We start from the raw sequence: 21,405 nt of genomic DNA, 5'->3' as shown, positions 1-21,405 counted from the left end.
AGAGAGAGCATCTTAAGCAGCCTCCGTGCTGAGCATGGAGCTCAATCCCATGACCCTGGGATTGTGACCTGAGCCGAAATAAAAAGTCAGACTTTTAACTGACGAGCTACACAGGAGCCCCTAACTCCTCTGTTTCTAGTTTTACATTCAAGCGAGATTTTTATTTTCTTATTTTTTACTATTAGATATGATTACTTTTTCAGATAAGAGCAACCTTCAGTGTTGTCTTTTTTCTATATTTCAGGGAATTGGCTCGGGAAAAGGTAATGCGAGAAGTTAAAGCCTTAGCCAAGCTTGACCATCCAGGAATTGTGAGATATTTCAATGCTTGGTTGGAGGCACCACCAGAGAAGTGGCAAGAAAAAATGGATGAAATCTGGCTGAAAGATGAAAGGTAACTTGGTTAGACATAGACTTAAAAGCTAGTACTTCCTTTTAGGCTAGTTTTTCCTTCTGTGAACAAAATATCATTTCTGTAACTAGAGATGTGTCTTGTTTGTTTTAGGAAAAACTGCTGTTCTCTGTCATGTTTTAGAACGTTCTCTAGCCACTTGTTAATTGAAAAGTTTATTTTTTAGAACCTGAATTTTTGAAATTCTTTGTAGATAGGGCTCTACACATTGTAAATCACTGAGGGATTTACGGTGGCTTTTCTCATCAAGAGAGATTGTCTGCTTTTGTCTCCAGTTTTTTTTTAATTTTAGATGTTTAGTTTCTCAGTAGTTAACAAGTCACAACTCTTTTTCGAAGTAGGTTATACGTATTTGCAGCTAAAAATACTTAAACTTACTGAAGGTAATTCCTATATCTTGGGAAAGAAGGCTCTTGTAAAGAGGATTAAATGAGAACGAAGAAGAGGCAGGCTGCAGACAGACTGTTTACCAAATAGCTGGGATTAAATCCCCGCCTACGTGTGCCAAACGCAGTCCCAGATCCACATGAAGCCATTTGTTCAGGTGGCACTTGTTATAGACGCAGTCAGTAGCCAAACCATGGAAGGACCCAGTGAGGTGGTCCTCAGCTCAAGGCCCTGGGAGCTGCTGCCCCAGTGTGGACAAGGGATTCAGAATCACGGCCGCCGAGGAATCCTGTCTTTGGTGGGCCCTCAGTGCCTTGTGTTTTGCATAAAGGCCTTGGCTGCTCTGGCACAACAGATAATGGCTTCGAGTATAAAATGAAGCTTTCCAATTTAAATTTCTTAGAAGAAATGGATGGAATATGACCTTTCTTTGTCACATATAGCATGTTTTTATTTAATCTGTGTGTTGTTTGTCATTTGGTAACTGGCTTTCTTACAGATGAAGCTTTTAGAATAAAGAGTATAGTTCACATAATTTAATCAGCACATACTCCCTCTCTTCCCTTTGTATCTCTCCCACTTGTAGCACAGACTGGCCACTCAGCTCTCCTAGTCCAGTGGATGGACCATCTGTTAAAATATGCAGAATGGACCCTTTCTCTACAAAGGAACATATTGAGATCATAGCTCCTTCTTCACAAAGGAGGTCTTTTTCAGTAGGGATTTCCTGTGGCCAGACAAGTTCATCTGAGAGCCAGTTCTCTCCACTGGAATTATCAGGAACGAACCACGGAGATACCAGTGAATCAGTGGATGCAGCCTACAACCTCCAGGACAGTTGCCTTACAGAGTGTGATATGGAAGACGGTACCATGGACGGCAATGAGGAGGGGCACTCCTTTGAACTTTGTCCTTCTGAAGCTTCTCTTTATGGAAGGTCAAGGGAGCGAACATCCTCTTCTATAGTGTTTGAAGATTCTGGCTGCGATAATGCATCCAGGAAAGAAGAGCACAAAACTGACCGCCTGCATATTGGCAACCATTGTGCTAATAAACTGACTCCTTTCAAGCATTCCAGTAGCAAATCTTCTTCCGAACCTACCTTCTCTATTTCTCCTCCAAGACCGACCACTTTGAGTTTAGATCTCACTAAAAACACTGCAGAAAAGCTCCAGCCCAGTTCACCGAAGGTATATCTTTACATTCAGATGCAGCTGTGCAGAAAGGAAAACCTCAAAGACTGGATGAACAGTCGGTGCACCATAGAGGAGAGAGAGAGGAGCGTGTGTCTGCACATCTTCCTGCAGATCGCAGAGGCGGTAGAGTTTCTGCACAGTAAAGGGCTCATGCACAGGGACCTCAAGGTCTGTATTCGGGGAACACCGCCCAGGGGTTTCAGTCTGACATTCTGTGATTGAGAGCAGTTCTTTCTTTCGATATTTGTCGGTCTCTAACTGAAGTGCCCTCGGGCAAAGGAGAGTAAAGGCATCAGAGAAGGGAGCAGAGGTCAGGGGAAATAGCCTGAAGGAACCTCTGCAAAAAGAAGTCCTGTGTTTTGAAAACTTCGGGCAGAGCATACCCTGTCCTCTATAATGTGCTTATGTTCATTTTACAGTAAAAAGTATTCCCGGTCCTCCTGATGAAAAGGACCAATCCACCCTGAGCAGATACACCCTGTTTTTCCTATGGCTTTGGGTAACCCTGACATAAGTTCCAGAGGGCCCCAGAGTAGCATGGTGAAAGGACCCACGAAGGAAGGGGAGACATAGGTTCCGCATTAGCCATTTGGGGAAGGGTGTGAGAAGCTGGATGGGGAAAGAAAGCAAATAGCCACATGATTGTTTCTAGCTCTAAAACTTTTGATTCTATTTTTGGTATATACGGTATTGAATATTGTGGCAATATGATATGCTAAATTATATAAGATTCTTGCTAAAATACTCAATATTTCTTCAACGTGTGTCACTGAAATAAGTATATGGAACTTTTACCTGGCTAATTTCGGCCGTATTCCATACGTTCATAGCGATCATCAGCACATGTGTAGGGAATATGTAAATACTCTCCTGATGACGAAGTAGCTGAAATTATTGATTGCAGGCATTTTCAGTTTTGTTGCACGTGACCACACACTTTTGTTTCAGGCACCAAAGTAGCTACTTGGACAAGTTATTTTCTTCTCAAATCACCAGTAGTTTTTTTAATCCTTGAATATGTTTTAAGAGTTTGGAATAACAGGGATAAGAGTTAGGAATAGTTCCTCTTTTCCAAAGTAATCCTTATTGAGGTATATATAATCACTGTGCTTCAGTGATTTTTAGGGTGGGCCCACACTGATGAGCAGGAGTTATTTTGCACTGTAGGAAAAGTTCAGAGATGATTTCTTTTGGTTGAAAGGGAGAAGACAACTTCCAGGAAGCCAGATCCCCTTAACCAAAGGGTGCTGGCTATTTGAATACGGTAAACGTTTATCATCTGGTTGGAAACACATTCTTCTTGTACTTCGCACTTACTATACACACAAGATGCCAAGTTGAAAGGCAATGTAATTATGTTTTCACTGATGATGTATCCGTCTGCCAATTTTATAATGTTAATGAGATATTAGTGAATATTTGTTTAATGCCACAGTGTTGTCTAAAGGTTTTTTCTGCGTTTGTCTATCCACCAAAAAAAATTCCAATTTCCCCTTAGTTTTTCTAGAAATCAAAAAGTCTGTTCCTTTGTAAAGACCTACTGTTTTTAAAGACTTCCAGTGTGCCAGAAAAATTACTCCCACAATTTTTATTCCCTGTGTAAAAGGGTCTGCATTCTGTTCATTCTGACCCAAGGCTCTGAGCCATGTTAAACCTTGCGGCCCTTCCACTCCCCAGCTTTTGTTCCTTGCCCAGTTTTTGTCATTGGTGCTCCCCATCCCCCAGTTCTCCAGGCTTCTAGTCTCTTCTCTCTAGCTGGGGCTTCACACTGGGCTTTTCGCAGTTCCTCAGGTATACTGTGTCCTCATAGAACCTGGTATTTCTCCTTTAAATTCTCATCACACTTGTATTATTTATCCTTTGGTTTCCACGTCTGTTTTGTTCACTTGTTAGTTCCTTAGTACAATGTCTGGCACATTCTGTATGCTCATACAATTTTATTTTTAATATTCTTTTGTTTATGGGAAAAAAGCATTTGTACCGATTTAACCAAAAAGGAAATGTATTGGCCATATAACTGAACTATCCAAGGTTCAGGTAAAGCTTGATCTAGGATCAAGAGATGTATAGCCGGAACCTGGCCCTACCCCATCGCCATTTCGTGTTTCCATTTTCAGGCATGGTCTCCCTTCACGGTCTCAGGATAGGTATCAGCAGTTCTCAGGGCTTCATGTTGTAAGTCTTTGAGGGTCGTTGCATAGGGCATGGGAACAAAAGTATCTCTTTCCCCCAATATTCATCAGAAATCCTGGGTTTCTTTCTAATTGATAAGCCAAGGACACATATCCACCCCTAACCCAGTCTCCTAGCCAGGGGATGGAACCATGCTGACTGGCTTATATAACCTCTGGAGTAGTAGCCTCAGGACAACTTCCACACGAACCACGGGGGTTGCTGCACACTTGGGAAGAAGGGAGTTCCCCAAGGCAAGTCAGGATATTTCTGGTGGAAGCACAGGGGGAGATGCTGGAAGACCAAAAAAAAAAAAAAAAGTCCGTTACAGTGTTTAGTAAATAACAACTGACCCCAGAAAAGAAGCAGGGAGGGAGAAAGATGAAACCTAAGGCAGCACAGTCTATTGTTGTCTCTCACATGGAGTCATTTGGGGGAGAGCAGGATGCCATTACTGTAGACTTTGGGTTTTGTGCAATAACCTACTGCTTCGGAGTCGAAACTGTAGAAGCGTATTTTGCAGTTTAGGAGTAAAGTGTTATTTAGCAGTATTGGAGGCCCAGTGACATTCAATGTCATGAGCTAAATGACTTCCTTTCTCCTTATTTCAAGGGCTACGACAGTGTTTATGTTAGCCAGGGTTAGCATAGGTGCTGAAGGAACGATGATGTATTTCACGCGGGCAGTTGGAGGAACCCACAAGAAATCTGGTTGGATATATCCCACAAATAGTTGTATGTGAGGGTTTAGAACTCAGGACAGTGGTCTGGGAATATATGGGAGCCTAGGGTATTAGAAGAGGCAGCACAAGGTAGTAGTGAAGAGCTCTTATTCTCCTTGGTAGCCTACTTCCCCCTCTCAGACACAAACCCAAAGGTCAGTCTGTTTTATTCATTCATCAAATAGAAGTGATAAGCTACCATAGGGCAATGATTGTCCTGAATGCTGGCCATGTGGCAGTGAACCAGAAGTCTTTTTCTAATTTTTTTTTTTTAACGTTTATTTATTTTTGAGACAGAGAGAGACAGAGCATGAATGGGGGAGGGTCAGAGAGAGGGAGACACAGAATCCAAAACAGGCTCCAGGCTCTGAGCTGTCAGCACAGAGCCCGACGTGGGGCTCGAACTCACGGACCGTGAGATCATGACCCGAGCCGAAGTCGGCCGCTTAACCGACTGAGCCACCCCGGCGCCCCCAGAAGTCTTTTTCTTAGGGAAACTTGAACTTGAATTTCCTGGGTTTGAATCCCTGATCCACCACTTGCTAGATGGGTAACCTTGGGCAATTTACTTAATTGTTCTGGGCCTCAGTTTTCATATCTGTAAAATGGGGGTCTAAAAGGACTAATACGGTTGTAAGTATTACATGAGTTAATAGTGGTAGACTGCTTTATTTTTTTTTAATTTTTGTTTATTTTTGAGAGAGAGAGAGAAAGCATGAGCCGGGTGGGTGGGCAGAGAGAGGGGGGACAGAGGACCCAAAGCAGGCTCCGGACAGCAGAGAGCACTGCGCTGAGAGCAGAGAGCCCAGTGCGGGGCTCAAACTCACAAACTGTGAGATCATGACCTGAGCTGAAGTCAGACACTTAACTGAATGAGCCACCCAGGCACCCCAGTAGTGGTGAACTGCTTTAGAACTGGTGCATTACCAGTGTTATGTATGCCTTTGCTGTTATTATTACTGTTAACTATCATGGCTTAAGTCATAAACATAAAAAGCCTGCCCAAGGAGAGTCCAGAATACTGAGATTGAGGACTGGGTCCTGGAGAATGTGAATCTCTCAGAGTTTAAATAGATGGTCAATCAATACTAGCTCCCTTTGTCACCCCTCCCTTTTCCTTACTCAACATTGGATGATTGCTTTTATTTTTATATTAGTCCATTTTAAAGAGAAACATGTTTGAGACTATCTAGTTTCTTGTATATATCTTCTACAGTCATTTAAATAATTCTCTTCACTTCTCTTCTTCTCCATATACACCCACCATGCCTTTGTCTGTCTTATTTTTTTCCAGCCTTCCAACATATTCTTTACAGTGGACGATGTGGTCAAGGTCGGGGACTTTGGACTAGTGACTGCAATGGACCAGGACGAGGAAGAGCAGATGGTTCTGACCCCAATGCCAGCGTGTGCCAGACACACAGGACAAGTAGGGACCAAACTGTATATGAGCCCAGAGCAGGCAAGTTTTTTGTTTTCTTTCCGAATTGAAAATGGATTTTCAGTTAGAATGGCCACAAACTAGATGAGCCCCAGGAATCTCCATCCACATTCTCCTTAAAATACAACACAGTAAAATCTGAAAATCATGGAAACTGATAGTAGTATTCACAGACAGCACAGCCAGGGTGCCATTTCTACAACCTGAGTTGGGGATGAATTAAGAAAAATACAGCGCATAAAACACACTCACCCCTGCACCAAAAGCTGACAGCAACCGGAAATTTAGAAAAAGACTTGGAATGCCCCTCTCCCAAACGTAACTCCAGTTCGTCTTGCGTAAACTATGTAGAAACTGGTTTCAGAGCCAGCCAGAGCCAGAGTACTGTACTGGGCTGCTCATTCCAGTAATTCACAAGAAACTTCTAGAATGTACCAGGGCAGGAACTAGTGGTAGATGGGCTAGGATGTGTTGCCTTGTGGTATGCTTAGTCTCCCAAGGACACGCACTGAGAACGGACAGGGCCTAGAAGAGTAGTGGGACCAGGGCATCCCGAGAGCATCAGAGAAGCATGCACAACCACCATCAGGCTAACCATACTCACAGGCTTACAGATGCTTCTGCGACAGCCGACCTAGGACTTTGTGGTCTCGATACCTGTTTATACTTGTAAACGTGATTGAGAACCCAAGAGTTTTTCTTATGGGATCTTACCTATCAATATTTGCCAAGTTAGAGGTTAATATTGAGAAATTCATAAAAATCTTACTAGCTAAAAATAGCAATATTGAACCCATCGCATCTCAAAGACATTTCTATGAGAAATAAGTATTTTCCAAAACAAAAACAAGTTAGCAAGAAGAGTGGCATTTGTGTACATTTTTTGCAAACCTTATCGGACATAAAACAGCTAGATTCTCAATCTGCTTTTGCATTTAATCTGTTGCACTGTGTTATTTTGGCTGAAGGAAATGAAAATCGGACCTCACACGGATACATAGTTGGAAAGGGAGGAGTATTTAATAGCATTTTCAGGTAATTGTGAGGGTTTGTCTTTGGTAGTGCATCAAAACTTAGTAAGTGATAGTTTCTTAAAAGTCATCTGCCCTGTGGAGTCTAAAACCGTGTCACTAAATGTTTGTATTCTGTTACTGTAACGTCCTTGGTCCTTTTTGTACTTTGAAAGGATCTTTCGCTGTTGCATGATTTTGTCACATTGTGTGTTGGTAACTTGAAAACTGTCGGTTCCCGGGGCGCCTGGGTGGCGCAGTCGGTTAAGCATCCGACTTCAGCCGGGTCACGATCTCGCGCAGTCCGTGAGTTCGAGCCCCGCGTCAGGCTCTGGGCTGATGGCTCAGAGCCTGGAGCCTGTTTCCGATTCTGTGTCTCCCTCTCTGTCTGCCCCTCCCCCGTTCATGCTCTGTCTCTCTCTGTCCCAAAAATAAATAAACGTTGAAAAAAAAAATTAAAAAAAAAAAAAAAAAAGAAAACTGTCGGTTCCCTAAGTTATGCAACTTTTCCAAAAGTTGTCACAAGTCATTATGTAGTATTTTAAAAAATCACTTGGATTAATATCTCTACCAGTCTCACTAGAAAAGGCTTTAGACATTAAGAAGCCCCCATGGTGAATATGAATTTTCCCAAACTCTGATTTCATGCCAAAGCTCAGTTTTTATCATTAGCCACAAACACTGTCAGTTTTCCTTGAAGTGCCAATCTCACTTTGTTCACCTGTAAGAAAATGTCTCGGGCGTCTGGGTGGCTCAGCCGGTTAAGCATCAGACTTCAGCTCACGTCACGATCTCACCATTTGTGAGTTCGAGCCCCGTGTCGGGCTCTGTGCTGACAGCTCAGAGCTTGGAGCCTGCTTTGGATTCTGTGTCTCCTTCTCTCTCTGCTCCTCTCCCACTCTCACTCTGTCTCTCTCTCTCTCTCTCAAAAATAAACATTTTTTTTAATTAAAAAAAAAAAGAAAGAAAATGCCTGTCAGGTAACCAAGTTGGAATAACCATAGCTTGTCGACCAGTTGTTGCTTCAAGTCAAAATGGTGAAAAAAATGGGAAAAGCAACCAGTTTATGAGGCTGACGCGCTGCCTGCTGTGCTAAGGAGGCAGGTGAAAAGCAACCAGTTTATATTATAACTCCAACAACCGCACAGTCGCTTTCTCTTGAGACAACCACTAGGCCTGGATGTGGAGCAGAAATGCTTTATGAATATTTCCCATTTTGTCATGCAGACCATTATAAAGATAGGTACCTAAGGGTCGAGATGGAATACAGTTAAGGATTTTTACTGCTTTAGCAAAGACATTCTCAGGGAAACTGCCTTTTTTGTTGTTGTTTAACTGTATGTGGCACCGAAGAATATCATTACCACTGGTACAGCTCAGTGTGGCTGCCTTGATTCACGCTAAGCTTCCCACAGTGCAGATGTCAACATAGAGAGGAGACAAATCATGCCTTAGTAGGAGTATGGAAATAGTCCTGACCTTGCAGGCCTCCTGAAAGGATGTTGGGATCCTCAGGGATCTGTAGGCCAGACTTTGAGAATCTGTGGATTAGATGATCTTTGGAAGGTTATATCAGAGACCAGTCATAGGAATTGCCTTTGAGAAGGAAGACTTTATTTAACTGTTGTACAATATCCCATTCCACCCCTGCCCCCAGACACCCTTTGAAAGAGATGACTCTCCCTCCGCTCCTTGTCAGGATCTATCCCATTGTACTGTTTATTCTTCTCACAGCATTTCTAACTCTCTGAAATTTTCTCCTCCCCTGTAAAATACGAGCTATCAGAAGACAGACCTAATTTTTGTCTTGTTTTGCTTTATCCCGAACACCTACAACCGTGATAGAATGAGTGAGTGTGAACGTCAGTGGAAACATAGACACTAGATGGACTCAGCTAACCCCACACTGCTGTGCTGTGACTGGATTGTGGCTTGCGGCTGATGCGTGTGCTCACGTGCACACGTGTGGGTGTGTGTTTGTTGGAGGAAAGGGCTGCCATCTAAGAAAGGAAGAGATCAATCATAAATGATACCATATTTGTTGTTGTTGAAGATACTAGAAATCAAGGATAGCCGGAGAAATTTTGCCATTGACACTGCAGTGAAAATATGGTAGTTAAAAATAGTCTTAATTCTCTTAACAATTACCTTGTTGTTATTCTATATTATACACTCTTCAATATAGACACTGTCACTTTATAAAATGTCCCTTTATTTTTTTTAAACATGTTCATTTACTTATTGTGAGAGAGAGTGAGAGAGAGAGAGCAGGGGAGGGGCAGAGAGAGGGAGCAGGAAAGAGAATCCCAAGCAGGCTCCACACTGTCAGTACAGAGCCCCGTGTGGGGCTCAAACTCACAAACTGCAAGATCATGACCTGAGTCAAACAAGAGTCAGACGCTTAACCCACGGAACCACCCAGGTGCTCCTAAAATGTCCCTTTATAGATATATAAAAACAAAAAACAAAAAAAACCAGTTAACTGTCTGACTTCGGCTCAGGTCAGGATCTCAGTTTTGTGGGTTTTAGCCCCGCGTCGGGCTGTGTGCTGACGGCTCAGAGCCTGGAACCTGCTTCGGATTCTGTGTCTCCCTCTCTCTGCCCCTCCCCTGCTCATGCTCTGTCTCTCAGAAAATAAATGTTACCAAAAAAATTTAAAAGCAAAAAATGTCCCTTTAAAAGTCTCTCAGAATACTTTGTATGAACTGTCTTAACCAAGTTTCAGAAGCTGTGTTAAGAAATTGTTTTAAAATATATTTTATCAAAGCTCTCAATTTTTTTTGCCCTTCTAGGAGAAAATAAGTGAGCAGAGACCAGCTACTTTTTTCTTGGTTGTAATTACCAAGAAATACGGTCCAAGTTCTAATATTGCACAGTGATAAACTCTCAAAGGGTATATTTATATTATATTCTACCCCTCTTGAGATTTTACACTTAATTCCTTAATTTTTAGATATTTTGTAGAGATCACTTTGTATGGTCACTTTTTGTAGAGATCACGAAGCTACATTGTTTTTTAAATGTACGTAATCGTACTTTTTCCCCCTCCTTATATATCGATCTATTCTGTATGTAGGAAATCTAGGAATGTATAAAGAAAAATTTTAAATCACTTACTAAAAAATCTCTAAAACATTAACAGTGGTTCTGATTTCTTTTTTCTGTATATGTATACACCCTTTACAACACGTATTTATACATACTTTATTTTGGAAAAGAAACTTGGGATTCTAGTCCATAAGATTTTGGATAAAATATTAAAATTAAGCATTTCCCACATTATTAAATGTTTTTAGAAAATCGCTTTGGGTATATAGTATTCTCTCTGTGAAGCAATTTATTCAATGTTCGTTTTGGGCATTTTAGTTACTTACTTACAAGTTTTGCTATTAGGAGTATTACTTAAATAACTGTCCCTGCGTATAGATCTCCCCCTTTCCACCTACCTTTGGGTGGATGAAATAAAATAGGACTGTTAAATGGAAGTCAGTGTTTACTGCAAGTTGCTTTTCATGAAGGTGTGTGATTTTCCAAATAGTGTGTGAGGGCGTCCTTTTCACTGTAGCCCTAGAAGCTCTGTTTTTGAAGAGTTTGGGGAGTTTGGAATACTTCCCAACCCCCAAAGATAAGAGGGAAGGGAAGAGGGAAAGGTAATGTCACCAGTGTTGGCATTGACACTCTCCCGAGCTGACACTCTTTACACACAGAGGCAGGCTGGCTGGTAGAAGGAGCCTGGGAGTCTGGTGTCAGCTGCCACTTAGGAGGTGGGAGAGGGCTTCGGGTCCCCCATTAAGAAATGCCACCATGGGGGCGCCTGGGTGGCTCAGTCGGTTAAGCGTCCGACTTCAGCTCAGGTCACGATCTCGCGGTCCGTGGGTTCGAGCCCCGCGTCGGGCTCCGGGCTGATGGCTCGGAGCCTGGAGCCTGCTTCCCATTCTGTGTCTCCCTCTCTCTCTGCCCCTCCCCCGTTCATGCTCTGTCTCTCTCTGTCTCAAAAATAAATAAAAAACGTTAAAAAATAAAAATTAAAAAAAAATGCCACCATGGAGTGCTTTCAGAGTAACGCCCTTCTCTAATGTTTGCCAAACGTGAAGTTCTCTGCCTAGAGTAATTTTCACACGTAAAAGGGTTCTTCTAAGTCCCGGGAGGTCACTTTTAATTTGAATGAGGCTTTGTTTTATAGAGCAGTTGGGCTGTAATTCGTCTGTTCATTTTAACAAATAAGTTTTTATTGAGGGCCTTCTCTATACTTAGCCCAGTGCCTGATGGTGAGAACACAAAAGCACACAAAAGCGGCAGTTTCCTTCCCTCCAGGACTTTATAATCTAGTTGTGAACAATAAGAAATATACGCATGTAAAATACAACTAAGAATGCAAAGCCGTCCACAATTAAGTACCATAATGAGGGCTAACCACAGTTGATTAGTGGTTTGGAGTAATGAAGATTTTCTCATAAAAATGGGTGAGGTCTAAGATGATTAGAAATGAGATATCTGCTTTAGATAGTGTTGGCTTTGAAAATCTTCACCTCGAGGGTAGTTGAGCAGCTTTTACTGGCTCCCACAAACTTTTTTAGCACTGCAAGGCTCCAGGTTTCTTCGGGGCCTATTTTACTGATGCATATCTCAGAGCAGTACCTGGGCTTTGCTTCTGTAGTGCTGAGTAGTTTAATTACTCTTGCTGTGGTGAGTTGAAGAAAAGAGGCTGGGAGTGATTATTAACTCTTTGCTGACGTTTTTACCCATACGATTACATTTAAACCAAGAAGCGACTAGGTCAACTTTGGGATTCACTAAGGCTATATGAATTTTGTACGACCTCTGTTCATTTTTTTCTAATATTTCTTCTTTATATGGGATTGCAGATTCATGGAAGCAACTACTCTCATAAAGTGGACATCTTTTCTTTAGGCCTCATTCTGTTTGAACTGCTGTACCCATTCGGCACGCAGATGGAGAGAGTCAGGGTAAGTTCCCCCTACTCAGAAAAGATGCAAGAATAAAATACTCAAGTTTACAAAAGAAAGGATTTTAAAAGGAGAGTAACTTATTCTGGATACCATCAGACTAGTTGACTGTAAGTGGAAAAGGTCACATGAGCTTTACAGGGATGATTTGTAGACTGTTTACTTCCATTTAAAGCTCAGTTTTCAAAAATTATTTGATTATTCCTTGTTGCTTAAATTCATCATTAACAATATCCTACACTCAGTCAATTTGTAATAAGTGCAAAGCTAGGACCACGAGTAATGGGGGCGGAGAGGGAGTGACGGTGGTCTTTGGTCAGAAAAGAGTTTTTCTGAGGGCAAGTGGCCACATACTCATACACTTAAAAACTGGCAAATTAAGCATAATAATGTTTTTTTTCTCTGAAAATAAGCCATGACCGTGGCTTTTAAGGAAGACTACTGAAAGTCTTTAAAATTTTTTTAAGCTTTAGATTGAGAGCAGGCAAGCACGAGTGGGGGAGGGGCAGTGAGAGAGGGGGAGAGAGAGAGAGAGAGAGAAAGAGGGAGAGAAAATCCCAAGCAGGCTCCACGCTCAGCGCGGAGCCCTACGAGGGGCTCCATCCCACGACCCTGGGATCATGACCTGACCCGAAATCAAGAGTCAGATGCTTAACCAGCTGAGCCACCAGGTGCCCCAACTACTGAAAGTCTTTTCAAAGGAGGCCATTGTCACATTTTCCCCCATTGTTCATAAGTGGTCACCCTCAACTTTTCTAACTGCTATCCCCAGTACTTACCTCCGTATTTCTAAAGTTTGTTCTTATCACCATTTCTATATCAGTTTTAGATCTTATTTATTGACTCCTGTCCACGGTAGAAGAGGATACAGTTCTCACATAGTATCAAAGGGCTCATATTTTCTAACCAAAAGGACCTACCAAGTACTCTGTATAATAAATGGGAAAAAAAGAAGAAAATTAAAAAACCGGGATGACTAAATTTCAGAACACTCTAAAAACTTCTAGAAAGATATGAAACAGGTCCAACATATGTAAAGAATCAGAATCATACGGCATCAAAATTTATGTTGTTACAAGTATATCAAAGAACTCTGTCAAGAAAGTGAAAATCCCCTACAGAATGGGCGAAAATGTTTGTGAACCATAGATCTGATAAGGTCTAGTGCTCAGAATATACAAAGAACTATTACAATTCAAGAACAAAAAGACAATTAAAAAATGAGCAAAGGACTTGAATAGACATTTCGCCAAAGAAGGGATACAAATAATACAAATGAATACAAATCAAATGCAACAAAAAAATACAAATCGAAATCACAATGAGATACTACTTCACACCATCTATGACAACTGTTAATAAACAAAACAAAACAAAATAACAAATGTTAGAAAGGATATAGAGAAATTGGAAGTCCCATGCTTTTGCTGGTAGGAATGAAAAATGGTACAGCCACTGGGGAAAGCAGTTTGTCAGTTACTCAGAAAATTAAGCATAGAGTTACACGTGACTCAACAGTCCCACACCTGGGTATTTCCCCAAAAGCAGTGAAAACATAGGTCCACATACAGACTTGTATGCAAGTGTTCACAGTAGCATCTTCATAGTAGCCAAAAAGTAGAGACAACCCAAATGTGAGTCAGCTGATGAAAAACAAAATGATGCGGTGTGCCTGTGCTATGGAATGTTATTCAGCCACGAAAGGAAATGAAACACTGACAAATGCTACAACACCGATGACCCTCGAAAGTGTTACACTGAGTGAAAAGCCAGACACAAAAGGCCACCTGGTGTAGCATGCCACTGATGTGAAATATCTAGAATATGTAAATCTATAGAGACAAAGCATATCCGTAGTTGTCAGGGCCTGGGGGTAGATGGGGATGGAGAGGGGCTGTTTAATGGGCTGCTTTTTGGGGTGATGAAAACGTTCTCCAATTAGATAGTGGTGATAGTTGTCCAACATTGTGGACAGAATAAAAACCACCGAAGGCACTTTTAAGCGGTTAAAACTACATTTTATTTCGATAAAAAATATTTTAAAAATGTAGTTATGTAAAAAAAATTTGACTTAAATGAAGCCAGAATTTATCTTGACCGTGAAAAATTGTTCTATGGGCTACACCAAATAACATACTCTCTGTTTTCTTTCTGATACATTTTCCCCCCAGAATGGCCTTTTCTCAATTGCTTCGTTTTCTGTGAACCTTTATTGTCATTTTTAACGTGTTCAAAATCTGTCACATATCTATCACACGGTATTTTCTCGGTGCTCGGTAGAGCTTATCTGTCTGGTTTTGGGCGTTTGGTTTTGTTTTGTTTGCCTTTTCTTGGAGTCTTTCTTCTCAAAGCTTTTGTCCTCCCATCTGAACTGAATACCCCCTGGACTTTCTATAAGGTGTCACCCAGGGCACACATGCCCTTCCCCGCCTGGGTCCCTGTCTCCCAGATTCCACGTTTCCCCCCTTCCCTTGCACTACTCCCTTATTTTGCTAGAGCACATTCTGCAGCCAATTCCTCAAAAAGAATGTATGAGAGAGAAATTTTAGAGTCTCCACGCTTCTAAAAAATATTTTTCCCGTCTTTAAATGTAATTGATGAATTGGCCAGCTTCTAATCCTGGATTGGAAATAATTTTCCTCAGAACCTTGAGGGCATTGACTCCGCCTTACAGTGTCCAGCGGTGCAGAGCTGGTGCCTCTGTGATACCTGATTCTTTTACGTGGAATCTTTGGGACCGTTTTGTTTTCCTTTCTGGAAGCTCTTACGAAATTCAGTCCTTTCATTGATCTCTTTTCCCCTCACTTAATGTACTTAACACCGGTAGGTCCTTGCAGTTAGAAGATGTGACCCCTTCAGTTCTAGTAAATTTCTTGTGCTAGTTCTTTAGAAATTCTTCTCCACTTTTCTGTTTTTCTATAACTCCTGCCTTAATCCTATAATTGGCTAATTTTTTCCCTCCTATTTCCCATTTGTTTGTACGGTTCTTTTGTAAGAGTTCCTTAACTCGTTATTCCAATTTCCTAAGTTTTTATTTTGACAATCCAATTTTTAATGTCCAAGACTGTTCCTTTTTAGAACATTCCATTCTTTTTACGTGGATTCACCATCTTCTCTTAAATCTGAGAATCTTATGGGGCGCCTGGGTGGCGCAGTCGGTTAAGCGTCCGACTTCAGCCAGGTCACGATCTCGCAGTCCGTGAGTTCGAGCCCCGCGTCGGGCTCTGGGATGATGGCTCAGAGCCTGGAGCCTGTTTCCGATTCTGTGTCTCCCTCTCTCTCGGCCCCTCCCCCGTTCATGCTCTGTCTCTCTCTGTCCTAAAAATAAATTTAAAAAAAAAAAAATAAATAAATAAATAAATAAATCTGAGAATCTTATTTTAAAAGTTTTGTTCTCTATTATGTCTTTCTCTGGAACATAAAGAGAGTGATAACATGTATGAAAATTTCCCAATGAACTTTGAAAAGCTTCGTTTTATACTCAGGATTCAGCACAATTAACTTTGTTTGTTTGTTTTGTTTTGTTTTGTTTTCACTCAAAAAAAAATAAGAGGGGCGCCTGGGTGGCGCAGTCGGTTAAGCGTCCGACTTCAGCCAGGTCACGATCTCGCGGTCCGGGAGTTCGAGCCCCGCGTCGGGCTCTGGGCTGATGGCTCAGAGCCTGGAGCCTGCTTCCCATTCTGTGTCTCCCTCTCTCTCTGCCCCTCCCCCGTTCATGCTCTGTCTCTCTCTGTCCCAAAAATAAATAAACGTTGAAAAAAAAATTTTTTTTAAATAAAAAATAAAAAAAATAAGAAAAAGAAAAACAGGGATATCTGGCTGGCTCAGTCAGCAGAGCGTGAAACTCTTGATCTCAAAAGTCATGAGGTTGAGCTCCACGTTGGGGATAGAGATAACTAAAAAAAAAGAGAGAGAGAGAGAGGAAGAAAGAATGTACTCTTTCATATCAAATACAAAGAGGCTAGATACAAATAGAAAAAGTTACCCACGTAAGGTCACAAATAATTTATTCATGAATGATTGAGGTTTTTTTTTTACACAAATTAATGTGTTTTCAGTTAAAATCGAGGTGTCAGTATAATATGTACAATTCAAGCATAATTGTATCTGAATTATTTTCTAGATTTTGATGATTTGATGGCATGTAAGATCTGTGCTCTGGAAGCACTTCTGTGTAGATTGTCAGGTCAGGAAAAGCTATTGATAAATTTTCCGTCTGTTTAACACTCAATTTTCTTCTTAGTCACTCTGTGAGAGTATCAAAAAATACGTTTAAACAAATAAATCCATATGTCAAAACCGATTTAAAAACCGGTAACACTTTTCTTTCTTTATAGATCTTAACTGATGTGAGAAATCTCAAATTTCCACCACTGTTTACTCAGAAATATCCTCGTGAGGTTTGTATAATTCTAATCTTTTATTTTCTTGTGAATCAAATTCAGGACTTAAAGGGTCTTGAGCCATTAATTCATCAGTTTCCCATTTTACAGATGAGGAAGCCAGAGGTCTAGAGAAGAAAGGGACCTGATCCCAAGCGTACACAACTTGTTAAAATCACAGACTGAACTTGGGTCTGGGGTCCTTGGTGGGGCCCTCAGCCCCGTGTTCTGTGTTCCCTGCTGGGTGATGTCCTGTGTGTGCATCCTGTGTGTCCTTTGGCTTGAGTAAGGCTGAACTCCTAAGCGCACTCACGGGCACAGAGCTGCTCCTGGGACCGTGCCAATAATCTCTTTATTTCAGTGAATTTGGGAGGGACCTTAAAAACTGGCTGATTTCTTTAAAAAGCAGGGCGGCGGGGGGCGGGGGGGTCACTAATTTCCATTGATTATGTGTGTTGGAGTGAAAGCACTCAGAGCAACACTAAAATGGTTCAGCAGAGTGGGAGGGAAAATTAAGCTGGTCTTGATGGAAGAAATTGTATGTAATGAACCTTTGAAGTTTGCTTTTGCTACTTTTGTTATTTTTATTTCATAACATATTTGGTCCACACACACATCATTTTATAAATCTTGAATTTTCTTAAATAATTAAACTGAAGTAAATCAGACTGGGTGTTAATTATCAAATTAGAAAAAAGTCCAACTTTATCTGTCAGTGAAGAACTGCATTCAAAAATTATCTTTATAGGGGTGCCGGGGTGGCTTAGTTGAGTGTTCCACTTTGGCTCAGGGCATGATCTCGACGTGAGTTCAAGCCCCTCTCGGGTGAACTCGAGCCCCACTCTGGGCTCCACACTCTCTCTCCCTCTCTCTCTGCCCTTCACTCACTTGTGCTCTCTCTCTCTCTCATAAATAATAAGTAAATTAAAAAAAATTTTTTTTAATCTCTATTTTTTGAGAGAGAAAGAGAGTGTGAGCGGGGGAGGAACAGAGAGAAAGGGAGACACAGAATCTGAAGCAGACTCCCGGCTCCGAGCTGTCAGCACAGAGCCCGACATGGGGCTCAAACTCACAAACCGTGAGATCATGACCTGAGCCGAGTCGGACGCTTAACCGACGGAGCCACCCAGGTGCCCCAGTAAATAAATTTTTAAAAATGACCTTTATAGGGGTGTCTGGGTGGCTCCGTCAGTTAAGCAACTGACCACCTCTTGATTTCGGCTTAAGTAGTGATCTCATAATTTGTGGGATCAAGCCCCAGGTCATACTCTCTGCTGGCAACGTGGAGCCTGCTTAGCATTGTTACTCCCTCTCTCTCTGCGCCTTCCTGCTCGTGTGCTCTCTCCCGCTCTCTCTCTCTCTCTCTCTCTCAAAATAAATAAACTTAAAAAAAATGATCTTTATAATATAGAGATACACTAAGCTAAAATGAAATATATTTTACTAAAAATTACTTTGTTATATATTTTTCAAAGTTGATGATTCAATTTCCAAGGTGGCTTATAAGAATATTACATTGGGGCACCTGGAAAAATACATGTTACATTGGGACACCTGGGTGACTCCGTCGGTTAAGCATCTAACTCTTGGTTTCAGCTCGGGTCATGATCTCCCGGTTCATGAGTTCCAGCCCTGCATCGGGCTCTGTACTGACAGTGCAGAGCCTGCTTGGGATTCTCTCTCTTTCCCTCCCTCTCTGCCTCCCCTGCTCGCTCACTTTATCTCTCTCTCAAAATAAATAAACTTTAGGAAAAAAAGAAAAAGAAAAGGACCCACACTAACAAGTGTTATAATATATATATATATATATATATATATATATATATATATATATATATATAATCACATTAAGGGAGCTCAAAAAAATCAAGAAAAGGGGTTAGGTACTGATCTCTGGTGTGATTTTTTTAATTTTTTTTTTTAAATGTTTTATTTATCTTTGAGAGAGACAGAGACAGAATGTGAGTGGGTTGGGGCAGAGAGAGAGAGGGAGACACAAAATCCAAAGCAGGCTCCAGGCTCCGAGCTGTCAGCACAGAGCCCAACGCAGGGCTCGAACTCATGAACCACGAGGTCATGACCTGAGCCGAAGTCGGATGCTCAACGGACTGAGCCACCCAGGCGCCCCTCTGGTGTGATTGTTTTTAATTGAAATTTTTATTGAGATAATTGTACATTCATATGCAGTTATAAGATGGAATTATTTTTGTAATGTTTATCTTGAGAAAGGGAGTGAGCTATGAGCAAGGGAGAGGGAGAGAGAATCCCAAGCAGGCTCTGTGCTATCAGCACGGAGCTGTAAGCATGGAGCTCAGCGTGGGGCTCAGTCTCACAAAACCCGACATCATGACCTGAGCTGGAATCAGCAGTTGGTCGCTTAACTGACTAAGCCACCCGGGCACCCCTAGATGGAATTTTTTTTTTTTTTTAATGTTTATTTGAGAGAGAGAGAGAGAGAGAGAAAGAGCATGAGCAGGGGAGGGGCAGTGAACAAGGGAGACACAGGATCGGAAGCAGGCTCCAGGCTCCGAGCTGTCAGCACAGAGCCCGATGCGGGGCTTGAACTCATGAACCACGAGATCATGACCTGAACTGAAGTCAGTCGCTTAACCAACTGAGCCACCCAGATGCCCCAAGATGGAATTGTTTTTAAAGACAGGTTATGTCTGTGTTTCAAGCATATGATTTAAGACCCTTTATTATATGTTAGAAAACAATCAATTCAATTACCATGAAATGGTCCGTGCTTATTTGGACCAGGGATTAGCAACCTATGTCCCACGGGCCAAATGCAGCTTTCTGTCTAATTTTATAATAAAGTTTTATTGGGCCACAGCCATGCCCATTTATTTACTTAAGATCTGCGGCTGCTTTTGTACTTTCCTGGCAAAGTTGAGAAGTTGCGTCAGAAACTAGCCCAGAGACTGAATATATTTACAGAAAACATTTTCTGATTCCTGATTTAGCAGACTATTTCACGGTCTAAACTTGGCCCTTCGTGACAAGACAATTTTTATATTTCAGTATGTGATGGTTCAAGACATGCTCTCTCCATCCCCCATGGAACGGCCTGAAGCTACCAACATTATTGAAAATGCTGTATTTGAAGACTTGGAATTTCTAGGAAAAACTGTACTCAGGCAGAGGTCTCGCTCCATGAGTTCATCAGGAACAAAACATTCAAGACACTGCAGCAGCTCCTGGAGCCCTTTGCCAAGCACTTAGCCTTAACTTATGTTCACACCCCTAACAGGTGACACAGAATGGCCTCTGAGGAATGTGGCTTTCCGAAATTGTGAACTTGAAAAGTTTGTTCTTCGCTCAGTCTTATTTTGGACTGCTCTTTCTAAGTCATATTTAAACTGGATTTGGGGGCATAACCTAATTTGAGCCAACTCTGTACTGCTATACTCCAGAAGAGGGCTCTCACGAAATCACGTGTGGTCCTTGTTCTTCGTGGGTCTCTTGAAACTGGCTGGCCAAGCTTTATAGCCCTCGTCTTTGTCTGGGGGCGGGTAGAAGCAATCCCTAAAATATAAAGAGAGAATTAAAGGGAAATATTTTTATAGTTCAGAAGAATGACAGTTCCTACATGTAATTATATTGTTCTCGAAATATGCTTTCTAGAGACGCAGTGGTGATTTTGAAACTAATTTCCAAAAAAGCTGACTCCGTCTTTGACCTGGTGGGTGGATGAAGAATCTGCACTATTTTGGAGGACAAGTGGCACAAATTGTATAATAATGGTTTATGTCCATAGCTAGTTTTATAGTGGCATTTGTAGTATTGAACAGCTTTATGCCTTAGATGGTTCTAGGGAGAGTTTAAGAGCTTTTTGTACTTTTACCTCCAATAAAGGGAAAATGAAGCTTTTTGTGTAAATTGGCCACAAGTTCCGGTTTGGGGAAGGAAACAGCTGTAGTGAGACATGAATCGTATGTTACGACTAACTTCTTCAATGATGGACTTTTTAAACCTAATGAAATCTTAGATGTTTTATGTGTAATCCTGTAGGCTGGTACTTGCCCCAAACTGATTATAGGTAACAGTTTCATCATCTAACTAGCTAACATGTTTTTATTTTTCACTGTAAATATGTTTATTTTTTATTTATAAAAATTCTGAGCTCAATCCATTTGGGTTGGTGGTGTACAGAACGCACTTAAGTGTGTTAAGTATTGTGACTTCTTTCAAGTCTAAATGATTTAATAAAACCTTAAAGACTTATTTACAGTTGGCTCTTCTTCGGGGGAATTGCCTCCCAATGGTAGTTTTGCAAATTTATAAAACAGGATCATAGGTCTAGGAAGGGTCATAGCCCTACTCTCAAGAAAACTTTCTCTAGGGGCGCCTGGGTGGCTCAGTCGGTTGAGCGTCCGACTTCAGCTCAGGTCACGATCTCGCGGTCTGTGAGTTTGAGCCCCGCGTCGGGCTCTGGGCTGATGGCTCAGAGCCTGGAGCCTGCTTCCCATTCTGTGTCTCCCTCTCTCTCTGCCCCTCCCCCGTTCATGCTCTGTCTCTCTCTGTCTCAAAAATAAATAAATGTTAAAAAAAAGAAAAAAGAAAACTTTCTCTAACCTTTTTCAAACGGTGTTTTCTCTCTTCTTTCCCAAAGACTTGACAAAACCTAGTCTTTTTCAGAAATCACGGGACTCATAACTAGGAGACGTCTGCTCGGGGCCTACCCTGTGCCAGGCACTGGGAACAGAAAGAGGAC

The 21,405-nt window shown here is 41.6% G+C and overlaps 1 protein-coding gene across 1 annotated transcript in view; it reads left to right on the top strand.

The window, feature by feature from the left end:
• Positions 1-20,915, top strand: part of EIF2AK3 (eukaryotic translation initiation factor 2 alpha kinase 3) — a 70,230-nt gene extending 49,315 nt beyond the window's left edge. Inside the window, exons 12-17 of the mRNA XM_047852862.1 lie at positions 245-394; positions 1,386-2,163; positions 6,183-6,350; positions 12,205-12,306; positions 16,644-16,706; positions 19,713-20,915. Of these exons, the coding sequence (XP_047708818.1) occupies positions 245-394; positions 1,386-2,163; positions 6,183-6,350; positions 12,205-12,306; positions 16,644-16,706; positions 19,713-19,913 (1,462 nt within the window). The 3' untranslated portion in view covers positions 19,914-20,915. The remainder of the gene's footprint in view (positions 1-244; positions 395-1,385; positions 2,164-6,182; positions 6,351-12,204; positions 12,307-16,643; positions 16,707-19,712) is intronic.
• The last annotated feature ends 490 nt before the right edge of the window (positions 20,916-21,405 follow it).

This window comes from Prionailurus viverrinus, chromosome A3 (assembly GCF_022837055.1).
Source record: "Prionailurus viverrinus isolate Anna chromosome A3, UM_Priviv_1.0, whole genome shotgun sequence".
Lineage (NCBI taxonomy): Eukaryota > Metazoa > Chordata > Mammalia > Carnivora > Felidae > Prionailurus > Prionailurus viverrinus.
This window is presented reverse-complemented; position numbering and strand designations above follow the sequence as displayed.